This window comes from Impatiens glandulifera, chromosome 1 (assembly GCF_907164915.1).
Source record: "Impatiens glandulifera chromosome 1, dImpGla2.1, whole genome shotgun sequence".
Classification (NCBI taxonomy): domain Eukaryota; kingdom Viridiplantae; phylum Streptophyta; class Magnoliopsida; order Ericales; family Balsaminaceae; genus Impatiens; species Impatiens glandulifera.
The window spans coordinates 147,466,335-147,490,771 of NC_061862.1; the positions used below are offsets into that span (position 1 = coordinate 147,466,335).

At 35.2% G+C, this 24,437-nt stretch overlaps 1 protein-coding gene across 1 annotated transcript; it reads right to left on the reverse strand.

The window, feature by feature from the left end:
- Positions 1-10,675: 10,675 nt before the first annotated feature.
- Positions 10,676-11,346, reverse strand: LOC124914298 (wound-induced protein 1). The gene has a single exon (XM_047454814.1). It carries the CDS (start codon positions 11,313-11,315, stop codon positions 10,848-10,850), a length of 468 nt encoding a protein of 155 aa, XP_047310770.1. The 5' UTR covers positions 11,316-11,346; the 3' UTR covers positions 10,676-10,847.
- Between the last annotated feature and the right edge of the window lie 13,091 nt (positions 11,347-24,437).

Here is a 24,437-nt window from a genome sequence, read left to right on the forward strand (position 1 = left end):
CGGTGTCCTCGTCCAAGATAATGAAGGAGTTGACGCCCCTTTTGAAGACTCCACCATGCCAAGGACGAACCTTCGGCTCTGATACCACTTGTTGGGAAAAACCCTGACAGAAACACAAAAGAAGAAAATAAATTGAAAGAATACTAACAGAATTTGATAACGGAGTTCAGCCAAAATGTTGCTTACGTCTCCGAGCACTAAGGCTATCAATTAATAAGGAAGAAGAGATACAAATATTGGGTGCTAATAAACCAAAGAGGGGAGAGTTTCTTTTATACACTAAGAAACTTCCCCAACTCCCATCATCTTCCGATGTGAGATTTATTCTAATTGTGAATATAGTTTTTTTTATATACTAAGAAACTTCTTTCACTCCCATCATCTTCCGATGTGGGATTCTAATTGTGCCAAAAACAACAGTGACATCGTAAACTAGGACATCCTAGTTTTTTGTATTTGACAAAACTTTTTCCGAAATTGTTTATTAATGAAGTCGCTAGTTCTTTTCATTGTGAAAGTTGTCAATTTGCAAAACACACTTGATATTCTTATCCAAACATTACATAGAAACTTTTTAAACCATTTTCATTAATTCACAGCGATGTGTGGGGACCCTCTCGCACTAACTCTTTAAATGGTAAACGATGGTTTGTGACTTTTATCGATGACCACACTCGTCTCACTTGACTTTTTATCATGAAGGAAAAATCTGAAGTTTGTCAAATCTTCAAAGACTTCTTCGTCTTAATCCAGAATCAATTCAAAGCCACAATCCAAGCTTTTAAAACCGATAACGGACGCGAATTTTTCTCTTCCAATCTCGGTGACTTCTTAAAATCAAAAGGCATCATCCATTTAAGCTCTTGTGTTGATACTCCCCAACAAAATGGAGTCGTCGAAAGAAAAAAACGTCATCTGCTCGAGGTAACTCGATCTCTTCTAATTGACTCAAATGCTCCCAAAATATATTGGGGCGATGCCATATCCACCGCTGCCTACCTTATCAACCGTATGCCATCACGCATTCTCCAATTGCAAATTCCAATTGAAACTCTCTTAAAAATCTTTCCCGATTCCAAACTCGCATCCAAAAACACTCCCGCAAAGATTTTTGGATGCACCTCCTTTGTCCACATTCATAATCATAATCGGAACAAACTCGACCCTCGAGCCATAAAATGCATTTTTTTAGGATACTCATCAAATTAGAAAGGGTACAAATGCTATTGTCCTCGCTCCAAAAACACTTTTTACTCTATGGATGACTCATTCTTTGAAGATCAACCTTTCTACCACCATGTTGAGGGAGAGAATCTCAACAATCCTCAACATGATGGTCCTTTTGAAGACATTTCCTTTAATACATTCGTACCTGTACCCGAATCAATACCTGAAATATCATCTCCAATCGAAGTCACATCCGAACCCACAACCACATCTTCACCAACCTTACATCCACCTCTCGAAGTTACACCCGAACCCACAACCACTTCTTCACCAATCTCACAGCCACCTCATTCAGAAAAAGAGCTAAAAGTCTACGTTCGACGAAAAACACAACTTACACCAGTCCATGAATCCTTCTCGGGCCTGAGTCCAACAGAAATTTCAAGTACGACAGTTAATCATGATATTCCTCCTATTGACTTACCCATTGCTCTCAAGAAAGGTGTTAGGTCACGCAGAAATCACCCGATCTCAAAATTTGTTTCATACAAATGTCTATCGGAGTCATATCGGGCCAGCATTGCCGACTACGACAACGTGAAAATACCTACATCCATTCATGAAGCCTTTGAACAACCAGAATGGAAACGTGCTGTTAATGAAGAAATTGACGCACTTATAAAAAATCATACATGGTCCCTCTGTGAGCTTCCAAAGCGAAAGAAACCCATCGGATGTAAATGGATCTTCAAGACAAAACATAACTCAGACGGATCGATTAAAAGGTACAAAGTTCCTTTAGTCGCCAAAGGATTTTCCCAATCATATGGGATAAATTACTTCGAAACTTTTGCACCTGTTGCAAAACTCAACACCATCCGAATACTTCTATCTTTAGCGGCTAATAAAGATTGGGAACTACACCAACTCGACGTAAAAAATGCCTTGTTAAATGGAGACCTTGAAAAAGAAGTTTACATGAAAGTGACTCATGGTATTAGTGCTTCACCTAACGAAGTGTGTTGCCTCCATAAATCTCTATATGGTCTCAAACAATCACCAAGGGCATGGTTCAAAAAATTCTCAATCTCCATCATCGAGAATGGCTTCTCTTAATGCCAAGCCGACCACACTATGTTTGTCAAAATTGCTTTGAATAAAAAGATTACAATCCTCATTGTCTACGTTAATGACATAATCATAACCGGGGACGATAAAAAAGAGATTCAAAATTTGAAAGAATTCATAGGTAGCCGATTTGACACCAAAGATCTCGGACCTCTCAAGTTTTTCCTAGGAATGGAACTTGCCCGATCAAAGAAGGGGATATCCTTATCTCAAAGGAAACACACCATAGACCTTTTAAAGGAAACCGACATGCTTGGATGTAAGCCTGTCGACACTCCCATGCACTCGATCCACAACCTTGGAAATAACAACGACAATACTCCAACCGACAAAGGTAGATACCAACGACTCGTGGGGCGACTCTTGTACTTATCTCACACTCGTCCCGACATTGGCTTCGTAGTGAGCGTTGTTAGCCAATTCATGAATCGCCCTTCCGAAGAATATATGAACACAATTTTCAGAATTTTAAGGTACCTAAAAGGTTCTCTGAGAAAAGACCTTCTATTCACACATAAAGACGACAAGTCAATTCGTGTGTTCACCGATGCTGATTGGGCCGGGGACATTACCGACAGAAAATCCACCTCTGGATATTGCTCATTTGTATGGGGCAACCTCGTCATATGGAGAAGCAAAAAAAATCTATTGTTGCTCGGAGTAGTACTGAAGCTGAGTATCGATCTCTTGTATTCGGAATTTGTGAAGGAATTTGGATACGTCGAATCCTTGAAGAGTTAGGATTGCCTCTAGATGGACCTATTCAAATGATGTGTGACAACTAAGCTGCAATTAGTATTGTAAAGAATCCGGTTCATCATGATAGGACCAAAAACATTGAAATTGATCATCACTTTATTTCAGAGAATGTATATAAAGGCTCTATTGCACTTCTCTACGTTACATCTCGCAATCAGGTGGCTGACATACTCACCAAAGCTCTTCCTAAACCGAACTTTGAGAACTATGTGACAAGTTGGGCACGTTCAATATCTACTACCAAACTCGAGGGAGAGTGTATAATTATCTCTCAAATATGGAAAATTAGTAGCAAATCAATCAACTAGACTAATTGAGCTGCTAATTGACTAGAATGAAATGTTGAGAATGTCAGTAGCAAATCAATCAATTAAACTAATTGATTTGTTAATTGGCCGTTGATTGTCAAATCAATTACATGATTTTATTATTTAATTGATTTCCTTTCTTGTAAATGTAATGTTTATTATTTAAACGCTAGACCTCTTATGTAAAGAACCGAATAATAAAATATTGTTTCTTCCTCTCTCAAAATACTACAATTTCAATTACCCAAAATCAAAGAAGGTCCTAATTGTTTGTGTAAAGTCATGAACATTGTGTTAAGGAACCAGACAATCTTACTCCACAAAATCTGCAAGTCAAAGATGCAATCAAGTCACAATATATTCCTCCATAATCTTAGTGATTGCACAGCTAATTGTTACCCATATTTAGACTCCACAAAATCTGCAAGTCAAAGATGCAATCAAGTCACAATATATTCCTCCATAATCTTAGTGATTGCACAGCTAATTCTTACCCATATTTAGACTTTACATATAACAAATTGTAATATAAATAACCTGTACATTTCTCATTCATATACACAATTATTCCTTTTCAATCATACATCTTCTCTACATGGTATCAGAGGTCTAGATCCTACAATGTCATCAAACGCCTTCTCCGTCCCAAACCCTACCGACCCCGGCTATCCCATCTTCTTTGTCAACCTATCGCAATGCAAACCCTTACAAACTACAAACAACACCACCAACTTTACACAATGGTCTTCCCAAATCAAGTCATTCTTATTTGGTTTCGGCCTTTTGACTACCTCACTGGAGAAAAGAAATGCCCACCACCAACAATCACCAAAGACGACAACACTATCACCCCTAATCCCAGTTACGCCTCATGGTCTTGACAAGACCAACTATTGTTAGGCTCCCTCATCGGCACTCTTGATGCCAAGATCGCACCTCTTGTAGCCTCTGCTGCTACATCTCATGAAGCATGGACTGCTCTCAAATCTCTCTACGCAAATCCTACTCGCAGCCATATCCTCCAAGTCAAGAAACGACTTGACTCAATCAAAAAGACACCCGATCAAACCATCACTGACTATATGCATCAAATAAAACAATGCACTACTGAACTTGCCAATCTAGGCAAAACTCTAAATCCCGAAGACATCATTGCAAAGGTTCTAAATGGGCTCGATCAAACCCAACACCGTTCCATCATCGAAACCGTTGAAGCTCGAGATACTCTCATCCCGTTCGATGCTCTCCATGAAAAACTCATACATCATGAGCTCACCAAACTCCATGACAACACCAACTCCACCTCATCAACACCTACCACTACTTTTGTCGCAACCTACAAACCATCATCCAATACTCTCCAAAATAACAATTACTCCCGACCCCAATACTCTAAAGACAACAGCCGACGGTCCTCACCACACTACCCCAACCCCTCCTCCTCATCCAACACCAAATCACCTGATGTCTGCCAATATTGCGACTACACTGGTCACACCATCTCCGTCTGTTGCCACTTCTCTCGCGCCCATCCTAACTTTACACTCAAACCTTTTGTACGTCAATCTCGCTACACTCGTCCTCAAGCCAACACTGCCTATTCATCTCACGCCCCCTCATGTGACTGGATTATAGATAGCGGTGCTACTCACCATGTCACACATGATCTCGATAATCTATCCCTTCACACTCCTTATACAGGCAACGATGATGTTATCATCAGTGATGGCTCATCTCTTCCAATCTCTCACACAGGTTCAATCACTATCACCTCTCAAAACAAATCTTTACTCTTTCAAAATGTTCTTTATGTTCCAAAAATTGCACAAAACATTATTTCTGTCTCCAAGTTTTGCCTTAATAATAATGCACAAATTGAGTTTACCTCTTCTTCCTTTCGTTTCAAGGCTATCTCCACGAACACCATCCTACTCCAAGGAACTTTTAATCATGGCATGTACACCTGGTCTTCTTCCTACAAATGTGCCCTTCAAACATCTCTCACATCATCTACTTCAAAGCTATCCACCACGTCTGCTCTCCTATGGCATCACCGTCTTGGCCATCCGTCATTTAAATTTTTTTCTTATATTTCAAATTTATGTAATTTAGGTTCAATTTCATCCCTTGATTACTGCAATTCTTGCAAGATTAATAAAGCACACAAACTTCCTTTCTCTCAATCCACTCTTACGTCTACAACTCCCCTTGAATTATTATTTTCAGATGTTTGGACCTCACCCCACCTCTCACATGACAACTACAATTATTATCTAATCTTTGTGGACCATTACACTAAATATGTATGGTTTTACCCTCTCAAAAATAAATCCGACTCTCTCACAGTCTTTCTTGACTTCAAAAAATTAGTTGAAAACTATTTCAAAAGAACGATCATAACCCTATTCTCTGACAATGGAGGCGAGTTCATCAAATTGGCTCCCACCTTACGCGCTAATGGCATCTCACATCTTACTACACCTCCCCATACCCCTGAACACAACGGCTATGCAGAACGCCGTCATCGTCACATTGTCGAAACTGGTCTCTCTCTCCTATCTCATGCCAATCTACCTGTCACTTACTGGACACATGCATTCTCCACCGCTGTGTATCTCATAAATCGATTACCTACACCAACCTTACAAAATGACTCTCCCTACTATCGACTCCTAAATGTCAAACCTATCTATTCCCAATTACACTCCTTTGGCTGTCTATGCTACCCATTACTACGACTTTATGCTTCCAATAAACTAGATCCTCGATCTCAACCATGCATTTATCTTGGTCGTTCCCTAACTCAAAGCGCTTTTCTGTTCCTAAATCTAACCACAAACAAAATCTACACTTCTCGTCATGTCACTTTCATTGAGCATGATTTTCCATTCCACCGTCTATCAAACCAACAAAATTCAACTTCGCTTCCCTCACCTCACGAATGGTTTCCCACTCCTCTCATACCTATTTCATCACATAACCCTACAACACCATCCACCACTGTCACACCCCCACAGAACACACCTCCTATGCCACCACATCCATCACATAACCCTACAACACCGTCCACCACTGCCACACCCCCACAAAACACACCTCCTACGCCACCACATCCACCACCCCCCCTCCGCCCATTCTCCCTCGTCCTGTAACTCGTCTCACAAACAACATAACCAAACCTAACCCAAAGTATGCCCAACTTACCACTATCTCCTCACCCACGTCACTACCAACCACCCCCAAACAAGCACTCTCCATCCCTCATTGGCGTGATGCTATGCTTGCTGAATACAATGCTCTACGGAAACACAATACATGGACTCTCGCACCACCTAGTGAAGCTCGAAATGTCATTGGTTGTAAATGGGTCTTCAGAATCAAATATAATCCTGATAACACGATTCACAAATACAAAGCTCGGCTTGTCGCAAAAGGTTTTCATCAACAAGCTGGTCTTGACTACTCTGCCACCTTCAGTCCGGTTATCAAACCAGTCACGATTCGACTCACCCTCTCAATTGCTCTCCAACACAACTGGATATTACGCCAACTCGACATCAACAACGCCTTTCTCCAAGGTGATCTCCAAGAGACAGTCTTCATGCAGCAACCATCCGGCTTCATCGACGCTAACAACCCTTCTTATGTGTGTCGTTTAAACAAAGCCATATACGGGTTAAAATAGGCTCCACGCGCATGGTTTACAGCCCTCACCTCCTATCTACTACAATTCGGTTTTACAGCATCTCTCGCCGACCCCTCTCTCTTCATTTACAAAAAAATGGCGATCTCCTATATGCACTTGTTTATATCGATGACATTATCGTAACTGGTCCTTCACCTGATTTTGTCTCGGTTTTTATTTCCAACTTTGCCAAACGCTTTTCTCTCAAGGACTTGGGGCAACTTTCCTTCTTCTTAGGGGTGGAAGTACAACACAACACTTCTGGTCTCCTTCTCTCCCAAAGAAAGTACATACACGACCTCCTTCAACGTCATGACATGCTTGACTGCAAACCATCAACTACCCCTATGCTTGCTCACCCTCAACTGCTACAAAATACCTCCACACCTCCATGTGATCCTACTACTTATCGTTCTGCTGTTGGAAGCCTCCAATACTTATACCTCACACGTCCTGACATTGCTTACTCTGTCAACAAGTTAGCCCAGTTCATGCAACACTCGCAAGAAGCTCACTGGACAGCTCTCAAGAAGCTCCTCTGCTACCTTCACGGGACTTCTCACCTTGGTTTGCAATTACATCTCAATACTCCGTCATCACTACATGCCTTTAGTGACGCGGATTGTGCAAGCGATGTTGATAACTTCATCTCCACTACAGGTTATATCATATATCTCGGCAAAAATGCTATCTCCTGGACATCTCGCAAACAAAAAACGATAGCCCGATCCTCAACCGAAGCTAAATTTCGTGCCATTGCTGACACCACTTCCGAACTCAATTGGATAAAATCCCTTCTACAAGAACTCGACATCCACTTACCTTCTACACCTGTTATATATTGTGATAACTTAAGTGCTACAAATTACTCCACCAATCCGATTTTTCACTCTCGAATGAAGCATGTTGCTCTCGCTTTTCATTTTGTTCGTGAACAAGTCCAAGCTGGAACACTTCGGGTACAACACATCAGTGGACATGATCAGCTCGCCGACGGCCTCACCAAACCTCTCCCTCGTCCGCGTTTTGAGTTCCTATTATCCAAGATTGGCCTCTTCAATGGAAGGTCCATCTTGAGGGGGAATGTTAAGGAACCAGACAATCTTACTCCACAAAATCTGCAAGTCAAAGATGCAATCAAGTCACAATATATTCCTCCATAATCTTAGTGATTGCACAGCTAATTGTTACCCATATTTAGACTCCACAAAATCTGCAAGTCAAAGATGCAATCAAGTCACAATATATTCCTCTATAATCTTAGTGATTGCACAGCTAATTCTTACCCATATTTAGACTTTACATATAACAAATTGTAATATAAATAACCTGTACATTTCTCATTCATATACACAATTATTCCTTTTCAATCATACATCTTCTCTACACATTGGATACTAGGTCACAAGAATTGAGAGAATATAAGCTATGAATAGGTTATCACAACTTAAACCCTAAAAATACCAACAATGGTAATAGGAAGTACAAAATTTATGTAATTTTTCATCAACACAAACACTACTTAAATCAAAGCATTCTTAGTATGAATCAATTATGAGACTTTTTGATGATGGTTTGACTAAGATAATTTAAACCCTAAAATACTAATGAAGTTAACTTTCCTTTATTTTTCATTAACACATTCAACACTTAATATGAATGAATAATATGAGACTGTTTTGATGACACAGTGGTTTGACTAAGGTATTCCGGGTCCATAGGGTTGCCGTTTGAGATTGTGGTGGTGGTGAGAAAAAGGTCTATTATGCATTGCATGTGTGGACCTAATTAGTAATGACCTAATTCCCCACTCCCATTTCAACCCATAAATGACACCCCACGAGTTAAGGCCTACCATAATTGATGTGATCTGATGTGAAACTACTACATGATTGTTTGTCATAAACCTAAACCCTAAAACTCTTACAAAAAAAATATATTAATGATTGATATCGCCGACGACATCGAAATCCATGGACCACATATAAAAGTTGTATTATTAATCTATATCTTAAATCACATTCACTTAGACTAGATTTTTGATATCAAGCTTCATCCAATCTGTCAATCATTCTCATAACGAAAACATATGATCCAATTTGTCAATCATTCTCGTACCGATAACATATGATCCTTTTTCCGTAAGCAAATTAAACCACATACATACCATTCCTAACAAAAAAAAATATCAACAATGTACAAATCATACCTAAAACAAAACCACTGTCAATTTGCCATTCTGAAGACTCTAGTCCTCACAAAATCTTGGCCCTCTAACATGACAATTGACATTCAACCCCATTGTACACAGTTTTACTCATTTGAATTTCTACTGAAATCTTTTTTCTTTTCATTATCAGGCATTAAGATTCAATCCTTTGTAAACTGGAATATACCCTAACCCATGCATATCACTAATTCGATCCGAATGATTCTGTTTGTCAGATTATTCAGTAGAATTCATTAATAGTATTCAAGATGACAGCTATAATTTTTGTTTCTTGTACAACTTACAAGAAATGCATCATTATGATTTTCATTGCAATCAGATTGATACTAATAGTACATTTACAGATCCTGTCATAGTCAGAACTTTAATTCATATATAATATATAATAATATATTCTTTTACCATTAATGTTGTTAATACACCTCATAATGTGATTTATCAAATATCATAAACAAATGACAACCTATCAGATATCATAATAATCCAAGAGATTGTTTGATCTCTGATTTTTCTATTTTTCAAATAAGATTTCTTCTAAAATAGTATATGAAAAGGTGGTCTTTTTTAATTCTACTATTTCTGTTTTGAAATAGTAAAACAAGGACGCATAACCTTTATAAAACATCTAAATTAATCACATTAGTAATACACAAATCGCTAAAGACCTCGAATATTTGTATAGGAAGTGTTGAGGTCAATTTGAAGCTCCAAAATAAGAGTTCCTTTATAGTTAGTCACTATGAAATTTTCACATATTTTCTCAGTCATGCATTGATTTATAATTTTCGATGCCTTAATCGATGTGCTCTATGTAAGAACAAATGTTGGTGCCAAATTGCTTTGTGTCCTAAGCATGCGACTCACCCATTTCTCGTGAATTGTTCATCAGCGGGTCTCAGCTAACAGGGTGCAAAGATTATATTTCCCTACTTGTTCAATAGCGAGCTCATTACTCTCAAGAACATCTTAATTTCAGCGGATGGACTTGCACTGCCTCATCATGGTTTGGAGTTGTCAATGGTGGTGGGAAAGTTGTAGGGACTAGGCCTCCCTTTGAAGCGATGTCCTAATCAATATCTTCAACCTCCGGATGCTCACTTCGGTCCTCTCTACCACGATGAGCAAGTGGAACCTTATGTGGTATTCAATGATTTCGGTAAAATAACTCAAGTGGTAAAAATCGATGAACGATTTACTTGAATTTGGAAGGAGATTGCTTACTCATTTTATTTTAGTATCTTTGTGACAAATATTGTCCTAATTAATTTTCTAATGGTTTGTTTTTTATAACATATTTTCATGGTAAGGCGAAATATTAAAATAAAAGTCTCACTTTCAAAGATAATAAGATATTCATTTAAAACTAGCTAGGTACATGATTGAAAAGTCACACCTGACTGCTACCATAAATCTTAAGAATGTCCCACTTTACCCGCAAAAACATTTTGAAAAATATTTTTTTTAGTTATACAACAATTATTGAATTTCTTAGTACAAACCATATGAGTGACTGACATTTTTTTCACAATTAAGTCCCCCATACATTACATTTTTCCTACCCGACAAAAGATCAAATGGCAAGCAAAAGTCCGGGAAGTGACCGATTGACAAGATCCCGAGGCTGGCTCTGCCACAACTTTAAGCCATCATGGCCAGCCACGGGCCTTAACTCGGTCACCGTTACCCAAGTGTTAAAATACTCCCTAAATTGAGTTATGAAACCGTCTTTCAATGTCCAAACATGGACCCAATAAGCTTGGGCTCCCTCCCATCCCTCAGCAATAACACGATCATCAATGGCCTCGATGGTTCGGGGTTCGAACCTAAACTTCGAACCAACCTGTTCATTTCCGGTCAGGATCTTCATCATGTGGTGGCAGTTCTGAGGGCCGTGGAACCACCATTCTAGGTCGCTGGTTGGCAAACCGGCTACAATTTGAGTGTTTCCCGTGGCTAAAGCCTTATAGAACGAGGTCATGGTGGATTTGTTTCGAGTTTCGGTTTCTTGCCAAGATAGCTCAATGATTTCGGTAGCCATGAGGATGTATTTGTAAGAAGTTATAATAGAAAGAAGTGGGAGTGGTTTGATGTGTTGAAAACTTGGTCTATTTATATATATAGGGATCGAGGGAATTGATGGAGACTGGAAATTTTGGATGAGACCCATTTTAAGTAATATAATGACGTGGATGATCATATAGCCAATATTTATATTTGTTCCTAAGATGCAGCTGTATAATTATAAATATTTATTTATTATTTTAACTAGTTAAGTACTGAAAGTTGCAAGAGATGTGCATAATGTAGAGCCAACTAAATTACAAGTTCAATTATCATTATAATAATGAAAACACACGCCAACCTTATGATTTTATAATGATTCATGGGACCCTCCTAATAGGGAAGACTCTTCATACTCTTGACCAAATTAGAGTTGAGGTAGTAACCCTCAACATATATATCCAATTAAAAAAAATGATGTATAAAAGCATGGATGAATATTTGTTGGATTTATAATAGGTTTAAATCTAATCCATTTCAAAACTTGTATGTATCTTAATCTTTTAAAAATAGTAAGTCTTATATAGTTGTTTTTAAGATAAATTGTATATATATATTGTACTGATCGATTCTCCCGATTCTCCCTAAATGCAGGTTTTTATTTTGTTTTTTCTTACATTAAACCAAATTATACCTTAACTCTAAATTCTGACTTCGCCTCTCGATACAACATTATAGTGCTAGTTTCACCTACTTAAGGTTGAGTTTGGCTCTCAAAATGCCGAGTTAAAGTAATGAAATAAGTTATTTATGACATATAAATGACCGATCATAAAGTTTTGAACGTTAACCCTCGTATACAGTATGTATGCGATATATATAGATAACTCCAAGATAAAATGATTTATATTAAGAGACTTATTATCATAAGATATAATATACATTCTTACTTACACCAACAAATTAAAAAGGTAATGACTCAATGTAGTATTATGTTAATTAACCTCAATTAAATTGGCAAAACTCCATCATTAAAAGAAAAGATAAATGAAAATATTATTTATAACTCATTATTATTTTATATTTAAAGACTAGTTTAGGGACTTATTATGAACTAGATTTAATAATATTTATCAAGAATTAACAATCTACCTACTGTACAAATGGATAAAAAAAAATTAATTAATTTATTTGACTTATATTTGTCTAAATTTTAATTAAATAAAACAATATTATTTTTTGTGGGACGCATACAGCTTATGATTTGGCAAATTGATAGAAATGAATAACTCATGCATGCATCTATCCATATCATTTTGTCTGTCAGTGCAAGGGAGGGAAATTAATATTAATATTATAATAACAATATTAATAATTCCTCTTGTCTGTGTCATCCATTCGCTATCACAATTACCATCTCCATAATGCTGGAATTGGCTATGCTCGGTCGAAGCTGTGCCCCCACACGGCCGTGCAATGGCGGCATGGGCCACCGACGAACAGAGGGGGAACTAAAAGAATTAAGAATGGTGATTTGGGATCGCACCTATACAATTAGAGTTGTAAACTAGTCGAACTCGGCACGTTTAACATATATTCGGGGTCTAGTTTTGTTGGGAATAAAGCAGAATAATCACCAAATTAACTTGTGATAATAAACTATTCCTCACTTGATTGGATCTTTGGGAGCGAGAAACAACAAACATAAAAAGAAATATAAATGTAACAAGAACACCAAGAATTTAACGTGGAAAACCACATCAAACCAAAGAGTAAAAACTACGGAACTTTTGTCCAAAAGAAGCTTCACTATAATCAAATGTTAAACACGAAACAAATGAAGATAAAAGCTAAATAAAGAAGAAATCTCACTATCTCTCTATAAATGTATGCTAGATGACTTTCATATATGTTTTGATAAGCCACTTCCTCAACCTCTTATAGTAGAACATGGACAGCTCAAAGGTCTTTTTCCAATAAGACAACCCTGCCCCTATTTAATACAAAAGGACTATTGAGCTTTTGGACTTTTAGGCTTCTGAGTTTCTAAACTACTGAGCTTCTAGCTTCTGAACTTCTTAAACGTACTGGACTTTTTATTTCATAGTTGGGAGCCCAATCAAAATAATCCAACAAACTCCCCAATCACAACTATGGAAGGGTTGTTGTCAAACCCGCAGTTGAACAAAAAAACTCGAACTTGCCTTTTGGTAGTGCTTTGGTCAGGATATCAGCGCCATTATCATCTGTATGCACTTTCTCTAAAACCAACAACTTTTCATCTAGAATATCACGTATCCAATGATACCCCACATCAATGTGCTTCGATCTAGAGTGAAATGTTGAGTTTTTAGGAAGATAAATCGCACTTTGACTATCACAATAAAACACGCATTTATCCTGCACAAAACCAAGTTCAAATAATAATTTCTTAACCCAAATTAATTCTTTACAAGCTTCAGTTGCTGCAATAAGTTCAGCTTCAGCGGTTGACAACGCAACACATTTTTGAAGTCTGGATTGCCAGGCAACAACTCCCCCTGCACAATAAATCAAATAACCAGAAGTAGATTTTCTCTAATCAAAATCACCCGCCATATCAGAGTCGGTATAACCAACTAAATCCGGACTCTCATTCCCAAGGCAAAGTCTCAAACTTGATGTACCTCGAAGATATCTCAATATCAATTTGACAGCTTCCTAATGTTCTTTTCCTAGATTGGAAAGGAACCTACTCACAGTGCCAACGTCATGAGTAGTATCTGGTATTGTGCTAACCATGGCATAAATAAGACTTCCAACAACAGAACCATAAGGAATATTCTTCATATCTTCTTTCTCATCATCGTTAGAAGGACAAAGTTTTGAACTCAATTTAAAATGTGGTACAAGAGGTGTAGAAACACTATTGGCCTTCTCCATATTGAATTTCTGCAACACCTTTTCAATATATCGTTCTTGAGACAACCATAATTTCTTTTTCTTTCTATCACGACTAATTCTAATTCCAAGAATCTGGTTCTCTAGTCGAAGATCCTTCATCGCAAAGGACTCTCATAAGTCTTGTTTCAACCTATTAATTCTCACAGCACTTTGACCAACAATAAGCATGTGATCAACATAAAGTAAGAGAATAATAAAGTCATTAGGAGAGAATTTTTGCACAAACACACAATGGTCGGAAGTAGTCTTCTTATAGCTGTGTTCCTTCATGAACAACTCAAACTTCTTGTACCATTGTCGAGGAGCTTGTTTCAAGCCATACAAGCTTTTCTTCAATCTGCAAACATAATTCTCTTTACCTTTGACCTTAAACCCATCAGGTTGATTCATGTAAATCTCTTCTTCTAATTCAACGTGAAGAAAAGCCGTCTTCACATCCATTTGTTCAACTTCCAAATCAAGACTAGCTGCCAAACTCAAGACAACTCTTGTTGAAGTCATTTTAACAACAGGAGAAAAAATTTCATCAAAATAAATACCCTTTCTTTGACTAAACCCTTTGACAACCAAACGAGCTTGTCGTGGAGCTGAAGTATGCTCATCTTGCTTCAGTCTATACACCCACCTATTTTTCAAAGTTTTCTTTCCTTTTGGTAATTCTACCAACTCAAATGTATGATTGTCATGTAAGGATTTCATCTCATCTTTCATAGCATCAACCCATTCTTTTCTATCTTTAGCCTCTTCATATGACTTTGGCTCCCCCCCCATCCGTCACCAACGCATATTCATTAGGAGAATATCTCGTTGAAGGCTGTCAATCTCTCATAGATCGTCTAAGTGGAATTGTAGGTAATCCACCTTGCTCGCTACTATCATTCTCCATGTGAACATCATGTTCACCCTAAACATCATCCTCTTGCACCTGATTTTCTATTAAACTAGGTGAATCAGATAAATGAACTTTATCTAAATTTATCGACTCACCTTTTCCCTTCAACTCATCGTCTTTAGCCTGATCACTTTTTTCAGTAGTCTCATCTTCAAAGAAGATAACGTCACGACTTCTGACAAGCTTCTTTGCAACTGGATCATACATTTTGTAGCCGAACTCATCTTGGCCATAACCCAAGAAGATGCACTCACGACTTTTCACATCCAACTTTGATCTTTCATCCTTTGGAATGTGAACAAAGCACCTGCATCCAAATACTCGTAGGTGATAATAAGAAACATGTTTATTTGTCCATACCTTATTTGGAACTTCACCATCCAAAGCGACTGTAGGACTTAAATTAATAACATGTACCACCGTGTTCAATGCTTCACCCCAAAACGTTGGGGGGCAACTTTGTTTCTGAAAGTAAGCACCTAATCCTCTCAACAATTGTCCTGTTCATCCTTTCTGCAAGGACATTCAATTCAAGAGTCTTTGGAGGTGTCTTCTGGTGTCTGATCCTATATTGTTTGCAGTATGCATCAAATGGACCACAATACTCACCACCATTATCACTACGAATGAACTTGATATTCTTTCCAGCCTCTCTTTCAACAAGAGCATGAAATTCCTTAAACTTGTTTAAAACTTCATCTTTAGTTTTCAAAATATAGATCCAAAGCTTCCTGGAATGATCATTAATAAATATTACAAAGTAAAGAGCACCACTATTAGTTCGTACCTTTAAAGGTCCACAAACATCTGAATGCACCAACTCTAAGAGATATGATTTTCTTGAGGGAGGATTATGCTTGAACGATACTCGAGTTTGCTTTCCCACAAGACAATGAGAACAATTCTCCGAATCTGTCTCACTCAAACTCGAAATAGTATTTTGCTTAACTAGCAAATTCAACCCCTTTTCACTAATATGACCGAGTCTCCGGTGCCATAACTTTGAAGCTTCTTTACTTCGTACAACATTCTCATTATCTTTATTTATTAAAGATTGCATTAAATATAAATTTGAAAACTTATCTCCTCGAGCCACAACGAGGTTACCTTTCGAAAGTTTCCATTTTCCAGAACCAAAAGAGCTTGAGAAACCATCATCATCAAGCTTTCCAGTTGAAATCAAATTCAACCTCATGTTTGGAGCTTGTCGAACATCTTTAAGCATCAACTTCGACCCATTGCTAGATTCTAGGCAAACATCTCCAATACCAATAACCTTACTTTCGGCATTATTACCCATCTTCAATGCTCCAAAATTACCAGAAGTATAAGATTTAAAGTAATCTTTCTTTGGCGTAACATGTATGACAGATCCTGTGTCAAACACCCAAATTGACTCATCGCATACAAGGTTAATTGTATTCTCATCGTGAACAGTGAAAAGATCATAAGTAGTTGTTGAGACGCGATCTTCAGAATCATTTTTTTTTTGCTTAGATCCGTTCGCTTCATATTTGAGCTTATAACAGTTCTTCTTCATGTGTCCACTTTTGCCACAATGGTAACATTCAGTTGACTTGTATTTTGACTTAGACTTGTTTAGACCCTTATATCTCGACTTATCTTTCTTGCATCTACTATCTTGTCTTCCCCGGTTTTCAACAACAAGCACATTTGTCTGTGATGAAGAGCCTTGAGATTTTCGTCTCAATTCTTCATTTAAGACACCACTTTTGGCCATATCCAATGCCACTGCACCATTAGAAACAAAGTTACAATGAGAAACTTTAAAAATCTCCCATGAATCATACAGAGTAGTCAATAACCAAAGCCCTTGAACATCGTCTTCAAAGTTTATACCCATTCCTGACATCTAATCAAGAACACCCTGAAACTCATTCAAGTGATCAGCCATAGAAGCTCTATCACTATATCTCAAATGAATAATCTTTTGGAGCAAAAATAATTTGTTACTTCATGTCTTTGAAGCATACAAATTCTCAAGCTTACCCCACAAAGTAGGTGCATTTGTCTCCTGTTGTATGTGGTTATAAATATTCTCTTCAACAAATTATCGAATGAAACTACATACCTGTTAATGCTCAAAAGCCCATTCCTCATCAGATTTGGAGATAGTTTTTTCACTACCAAAAATATGTAAATGCAAAGACTTCACAAATAGAAGATCTTTCATTTTACCCTTCCAGATATGATAGTTTGAACCATTCAACAAAATCATTCTGTTTATGTTAATCTCCATAAACCAATAAAAAATAAACATGCTTATAACCAAGATCTGATACCACTATGTTGGGAATAAAACGGAATAATCACCAAACTTGTGATAATAAACTATTCCCCACTTGATTGGATCTTTAAGAGCGAGAAACAACAAATATAAAAAGAAATATAAATGAAACAAGAACACCAAGAATTTAACGTGGAAAACCTCCTCAAATCAAGGAGTAAAAACCACGGGACTTTTGTCCAAAAGAAGCTTCACTATAATCAAATGTTAGACACGAAACAAATGAAGATAAGAGATAAACAAAGAAGAGATCTCACAATCTCTCTACAAGTGTATGCTAGATGACTTTCACATATGTTTTGATAAACCACTTCCTCAACCCTTTATAGTAGAACATGGACAACTTAAAAGTCTTTTTCTAATAAGACAACTCTGCCCCTATTTAATACAAAAGGACTCTTGAGCTTCTGGTCTTCTAGGCTTCTAGGTTTCTGAACTTCTGAGCTTCTAGCTTCTGGACTTATTAAACGTACTAGGCTTTTTTATTTCATAATTGGGAGACCAATCAAAATAACCCAACAAGTTTGAGTTCACGTTTGACATATATTCGGGGTCTAGTTTGATAGAGTTTAGCTTGAGCTCGATTTGTTAAGAAATACATGAACGAACATTTTCACCAGTTTATAAACAGACATTTTCATGAGTCTCTAAATAAACATATTCGCAAGCTGATGAGTCGAATATCTAAAATCTCTAACTTGACTCGTTTAGACTTTCAAGTTTTTAAACGAGCTCTAGCTTATTACCGAAATTCAACCGGCTTAAAATGATCTATATAAACGCAAAAAAAAAAGAATACAGATGTATAGTGATTCACTCAAAAGAGATAAGTCCACTTCAGACACCACCAAATTTCACAATGAATAAGAAAAAACTTATCTCTCTAAATTATGTCTTACCCTATAAAACTTTAACAATAACATATTTATAAAGTAAACATTAATGTAATAAAACCTAAATAACTATTTGTTCAGACCTAAGTCAAAACCCCAAAACAAACTCAATAAACTTTAATTACAATACACTTCCCTCGTAGTCTCGACCAAATTCTCGCAAAAAAAGGTTGCAACCACATCATTCAATTAGCAACCACTATCATTGAAAAATCTCATTAATATGCACATATGACAAATAACCAAACACTGTCAAATAAGAATTGTTTACTATTTTATTGCTCAAAACTTCTTCTGGAATTTTGAATTTAAGAGGAACATAGGGTTCTCTATTTATCTAATAGACATAAGTGTTGATAGCTTCCACCCAAAAGGTGCCCATCGTGCAATCATGCTTACAACACACTCCATTCAATATTCAATTAATTCGTTCAACTATTCCATTCCCTTGAGGAGTTCAGGAAATAGTCTTCATCATACTGATCTCATTCATATCACAATATTTTCAGAAAATTGAATTAATGTACTCGCATCCGTTGTTGAATCTCAAATACTTAACTTTCTGATTTGTTTCATTTTCAACAAAAGCCTTCTACTTCTTGAAAACAACAAATGCATCAGACTTGTTCTTCATAAAATAAACCCATACTTTTCTTATCGAGTCTTCTATAAACGTCACGTAATAATGTGCTCCTCCAATAGAAGAAAATGGTGCAAGTCTCAAGACATAAGTGTGTACTAACTCTAGTATTTCTTTCTTGAGCTCTTTCCCAATCTTTAAGAAGCTCATACATTTTTGTTTTCCAAAAATGTAGTTTTCACATAACGAATTCTCAATTGATTTCAATTCTGAAATCTAACCATTCTCTAAAAGAATTTTCATCCATTTTTCGCTCATATGGCCTAACCTGCAATGACATAACTCACTATTTTTCGAGTCATCAACAACTTTATCAGCCGTGTCTCTATATGTTGAAGTCACAATGTTCCCGTTTTGTGACCTCGAGCACAAGTTATTTTTCTTTAATCACTTTCCACGCACCGTTTCCACAACTAAAAAACCTTCGTCATTAAGCTGTGTAACAAAAATCAAATTGCGCATTAAACCTGGAATGTGTCTCACTTTATTAATCTTCTAAACATAACTATTTGTCATCTTTAATTTGATGTCCCATATGCCTACAATATTTAGTGGCTCACCATCTGCGAGATAAATTTTCCCGCAGTTTCCAGCCACGTAGTTCTCCATTATTTTTTGTGGCAATTGTGTGAAAAAACGCTTCTGAGTCTAAAACTCATGAATCTATCAGACTATATCCTAACATAAACTACACATCAGTGATATTTTTTGTAACTGTATTGGATTGATCATTTTTATCATCACTGTTTCTTTCCGTTGCTTTGCAGTTTCTCTTCAAATGATCATACTCATCACAATTTCAACAATCAAATGTTCATATACACTTGGACTAACTCCTCGTGTTACTCAACATAGATATGCTCTTACCTTGGTTGAATTTTTTTTATCATGACCTCTACTCCTATTTTTAACATTCAGAGCAGAACCTTTGAACGTTTCACTATAATCAATTTTACAAACCTCTTCAACAAAATACAATATCTAAATTTAATAAATTTCAATTTAGCATTTCCAACTAAGTTACTAATTGTTCTCTTAGAGGTTCTCAACTATTCGGTAGAGATGTTAACCAAATCAGGGAACTAACTTCGTCCCCAAAATCAATCTCAACATATATCAATTGATTTACAATTGTATTAAATACGTTGGAATGAGGAGTGACAAAAGTATCATCAACCATTCTTAAATTGAAGAAGTTTTTTTTATTATTAAATGTACCTTATTGTTAGCAGATGATTTCTCATACATATTAGTGAGATTTTTCATCAGACTTATAATGATCTTCTCATTTATTACGTTGTGAACAACGGTATTATCTAGTGTCAATCAGACAACTCCCAAAATCTCTTATCAAGGAGTTTCCATTTAACTTCATCCATATTCTTTAGTTTCTCACTCAAAAGAACACTAAACTTCTTTCCATATAGATAATCCTCAATCTGCATTCTCCAAAATGAATAATCTGTTCCATCGAATTTTTCAATGCCATTTCTTATACTGTTCTTGTTTGTCATCATTTCAAAATGCTCCGATCTAGCCTAACAACTCTGATACCAGTTGTTAGAATTCGGGTGCCGAAATCCAATCTGCTTGAAATGATCTATATAAACGCAAAAATATAATAACAAAAGAAAACACATATTTATAGTGGTTCACTCATAAGAGATACGTCCACTTCAGCCGCCACCAAATTTATTATGAAAAAAATGAGTACAAAGTTGTGCCTCACTGTTTATTTCTCTAAAATTTTGTTAGACTCTTAACAAAAACATATTTATAGGTTAAACATTAAAATAATAAAACCTAGATAACTTTTGCTTTAGGCCTTAACATAAACACAAATTAAATAAACTCTAATTAATTTAGGTAGACTTTATTATAATTGTAAGCTCCAACCTCAATAATTGGCGAGTTCGTTTTTACGGATTGGAGATTTGAATAATTATGTTTATTTATATCCTTTATATAATTAGTAATGAAAGGAGGATCTTCACCTTGACAATGGCGGCTCGATCGATCCACGGATAAAGCCAGCCCAGCGAATCGTTGACTGGATATCCATATATTAATATTGGCCTTTTTCATCTATAGCAATCTGCCGGTCGGCAGATCGATCGAGAACCTTAATTTATTATAATATATATGCACATGATTACAATATTATATGAGAACTTTATTATAATATATATGTACATGATTACAATATTATATCAATGGCCTTATGGTCTTAACTCTTAACAATATCATAAACAATATTAGAATAGTACAAACATGTTTCTGTGTGTTGGAATCTATTCATTGCTTATCTGGTAAATTGATTTTTGTTTTTTTATAATGTTTTTCAAAATTCAAAATAAATAGTACGTATTTATAAGAAAATGTAACATGATCGAAAAAATTTATCAATTTTTTAAATCTATTTTTTACTAATAATATTCATCTAATTCAATCACATCTCTCATACAAAATACAAATAATGTTACTTTCATTTTTTGTTTGTGACATTTTTAAAAACTGGTTGTAAGAGTGGGACGATTCTCATAATTAAATATTATTTTCTAAGAAGGCTCAATATTCATTTTCACTCTATTTAGTCTTTTTTTTTTTGTAGTTAATATTTTAGATAATTTTAACCGGGCAACATAACTAATTTGGCGCATGTAATTTTGGGGTTGTATTAACTTCATAAAATTCAAAATAAATTTAAGTTTGGTCCATTAATTAACCAATGAAAGTTTCAAACATTTAAAAAAAAAATTAAGTGTACATTACAAAGGATAATTCTTTTTTCATTATTCTACCTTTCACTGTTGATGAAATTCGCATAAACGGAGATAAAATTAATACAATCAGTTAAAAACAATAAATAATAAGTCACTACAAAGTATGTCATAAATTACAAAAACAATGTCTGAAGATAGATCTCATCCCCTCTTAGTGAAGGTCTCAAACATTATATTATTAATTTATTAGTTCCTTTAGAGTTTAAATTTGATCTTTGATGTTTTGTAGATTCTCCTTACAGTATATATGTCATTTGTGTATATATAAAACATTAATTTAAAAAAATGAAATTATTAAATTAATGGAATCTTGAATTCAGAAAACAACAAAACAAATTAGGTTATGGGGAAGTCATACATGATGCACTAGCTAGCTTGTTTGCTTTGAGATAGTTATAATTTTTTTTTTAACTTAATAAGTTAACATGACTCTCACATACTTCTACTTTCATTTAAAATGATTCTAAAGAGAATCGAATTCATAACATTTGATATCTCTTAAAAATTATTTTTTTGTCAATTGATCTTAAATTAGTGATTAAATCTAGCTAGAATATATATATATATATATATATATATATATATATATATATATATGGATGGGATGAAAATTCATTAAACTAAATACGTAAGACACATTCTGAAAATCACATACCCCCCATAACTTCATGTATAAATGCATGCACAAAAGAGTAATGCATGGGGGCAAAAACTGTTCCATAAGCTGGCTAGCATGCATTTCTGATTTCTGATCAGTCTGTCAAATGTTTGTTGTCTATCTCTCCTTCTACCAACAAAACAAAAACATGCAGCTGATCCCCCATGCCATGCCTCTCAGACAATGCTCATTTTGTGACTATGCCCATTTCATCACAATCTCATGGGCAAGGCGAAGCTAGAATTTAATCTCTACCCGAGTTAAATTTTTTTTCGAACATCTTTCATAACTGCAATGATAATAATATGAAGCAAATAATTTTTTTTTTATCTACGTCACTTAGTTATATATATACAAAATATTTTGGGTCACCCGACACTACAAAAATTTGGGTGAAATGCGACACCCTGACTTGCCATTATTTTTTCATCAAATTGAATATTTTACAATTTGTTTAGCGATAAACAACATTTTACCTTTATTATTTGCGACCTTGCAATAATGAAACGCTTTTCACGCGTGGCTAAATTTTCAATTACTTATGCGATTTGTTTAGAATAATTTTTTTGTGACTCGAGTTTTAGAAATTGTTTCTCCGACATTTTCTTCAGAGTATTGTTCTGCGAACGTGACCATTAATTTTGCTACTAATTATTTTTTTTTAACATACTTACCTAATAAAATGTCTTGTTAGCTATAGCCATTACTTTAGCTATAGTTTCATTAATTAATTTTTCTATTGAAGTTAAGTTTCCATTAATTTTCTTATAATTTTAATATTTCATTTTGCCATTACTTTAGTTAAAATTTTCATATTTCAAGTTTTAAACGAAGATAAATAGATATTATTTTAGCTATATGTTTAATATTTATTTTAGCCATGGTAGGAAAATAGCCACTACTTTAGTTAAAGGTTTATTATTTCTTTTTGCTATTCAAGATAGTTAGCCACTAATGTAGTTACAAGTTTATTATTTTATATTTCTATTGAAGATCGATAGCCATTAGTTTAGTTACATGCTTCACATTTCCTTTTGCTAAAAAAGAAAAGTAACAATTACTTTAGTTAATAGTTTAGTATTTTATTTTGTCATATAATATAAGTAGCCATTACTTGAGTTAAAAATTTAATACTTCCCTTCACAAATAAAGATGATTAGCTATTAATTTAGTTACACGTTTAATAATTATTTTGTCACTCAAGATAAGTAGCCATTACTTTAGTTAAACTTTTAGAAATTTCTTTTCCATTCAGTAAATTATGTATTCCTTTAATTTTTCCATTTAAATTTGAAATAGTGCGACGAATATTGGAATATCGTTGAATATCCACTCATTTTACGACTTTCTTTATTCTGTTTAAAAATTATTTTTTTGGTTATATATTCTTATTTTAATCGCAATATGTATATTAATTCGCAAGAAAAAATTATGAAATTGTCTTCCCTGCTTTTCAAAACCATTTAGCAAAAACAATTATAATAACTAAATTCAATTAAATATGAATACAACAAAATCATTCGTGTACATATTTTAAATTCCCAAACCAAAATATGTTTTAACATGAAAGACATATATAGAAACACATGAAAGTGTATTAATCCAAAAAGATAGATTGCCCTACTAATCCAAAACGCATCTACTCCTCATATTTGACTAATTCAGAACATATCAAAAACTAATCCATTTACCGCCATCAAAACATGCATCCAAAATATTTACCCCTTAATTGTTTTCTCTTCTTCCTAAATCAACCTACCTAACACATTAAAATACATGTCACTTTTATTATGAACAATAATTTAAGGATGCATTTACTAACAAACATATTATATATTGTGAACATACCAAAAACATTATATATATATATATACAATAATTACCTTCATCATCAAAATGTTGATTTCCACGCATGCCAAAAATATGTAACCTGTGGTATTTTGATGTTTCAAATTATGTAACGAATTACTAATATAACAATTTAAATTAGTTTGTTAATTAAGAGAATACCCGAATGATGGCATAAATTTGTGCTACTTTCC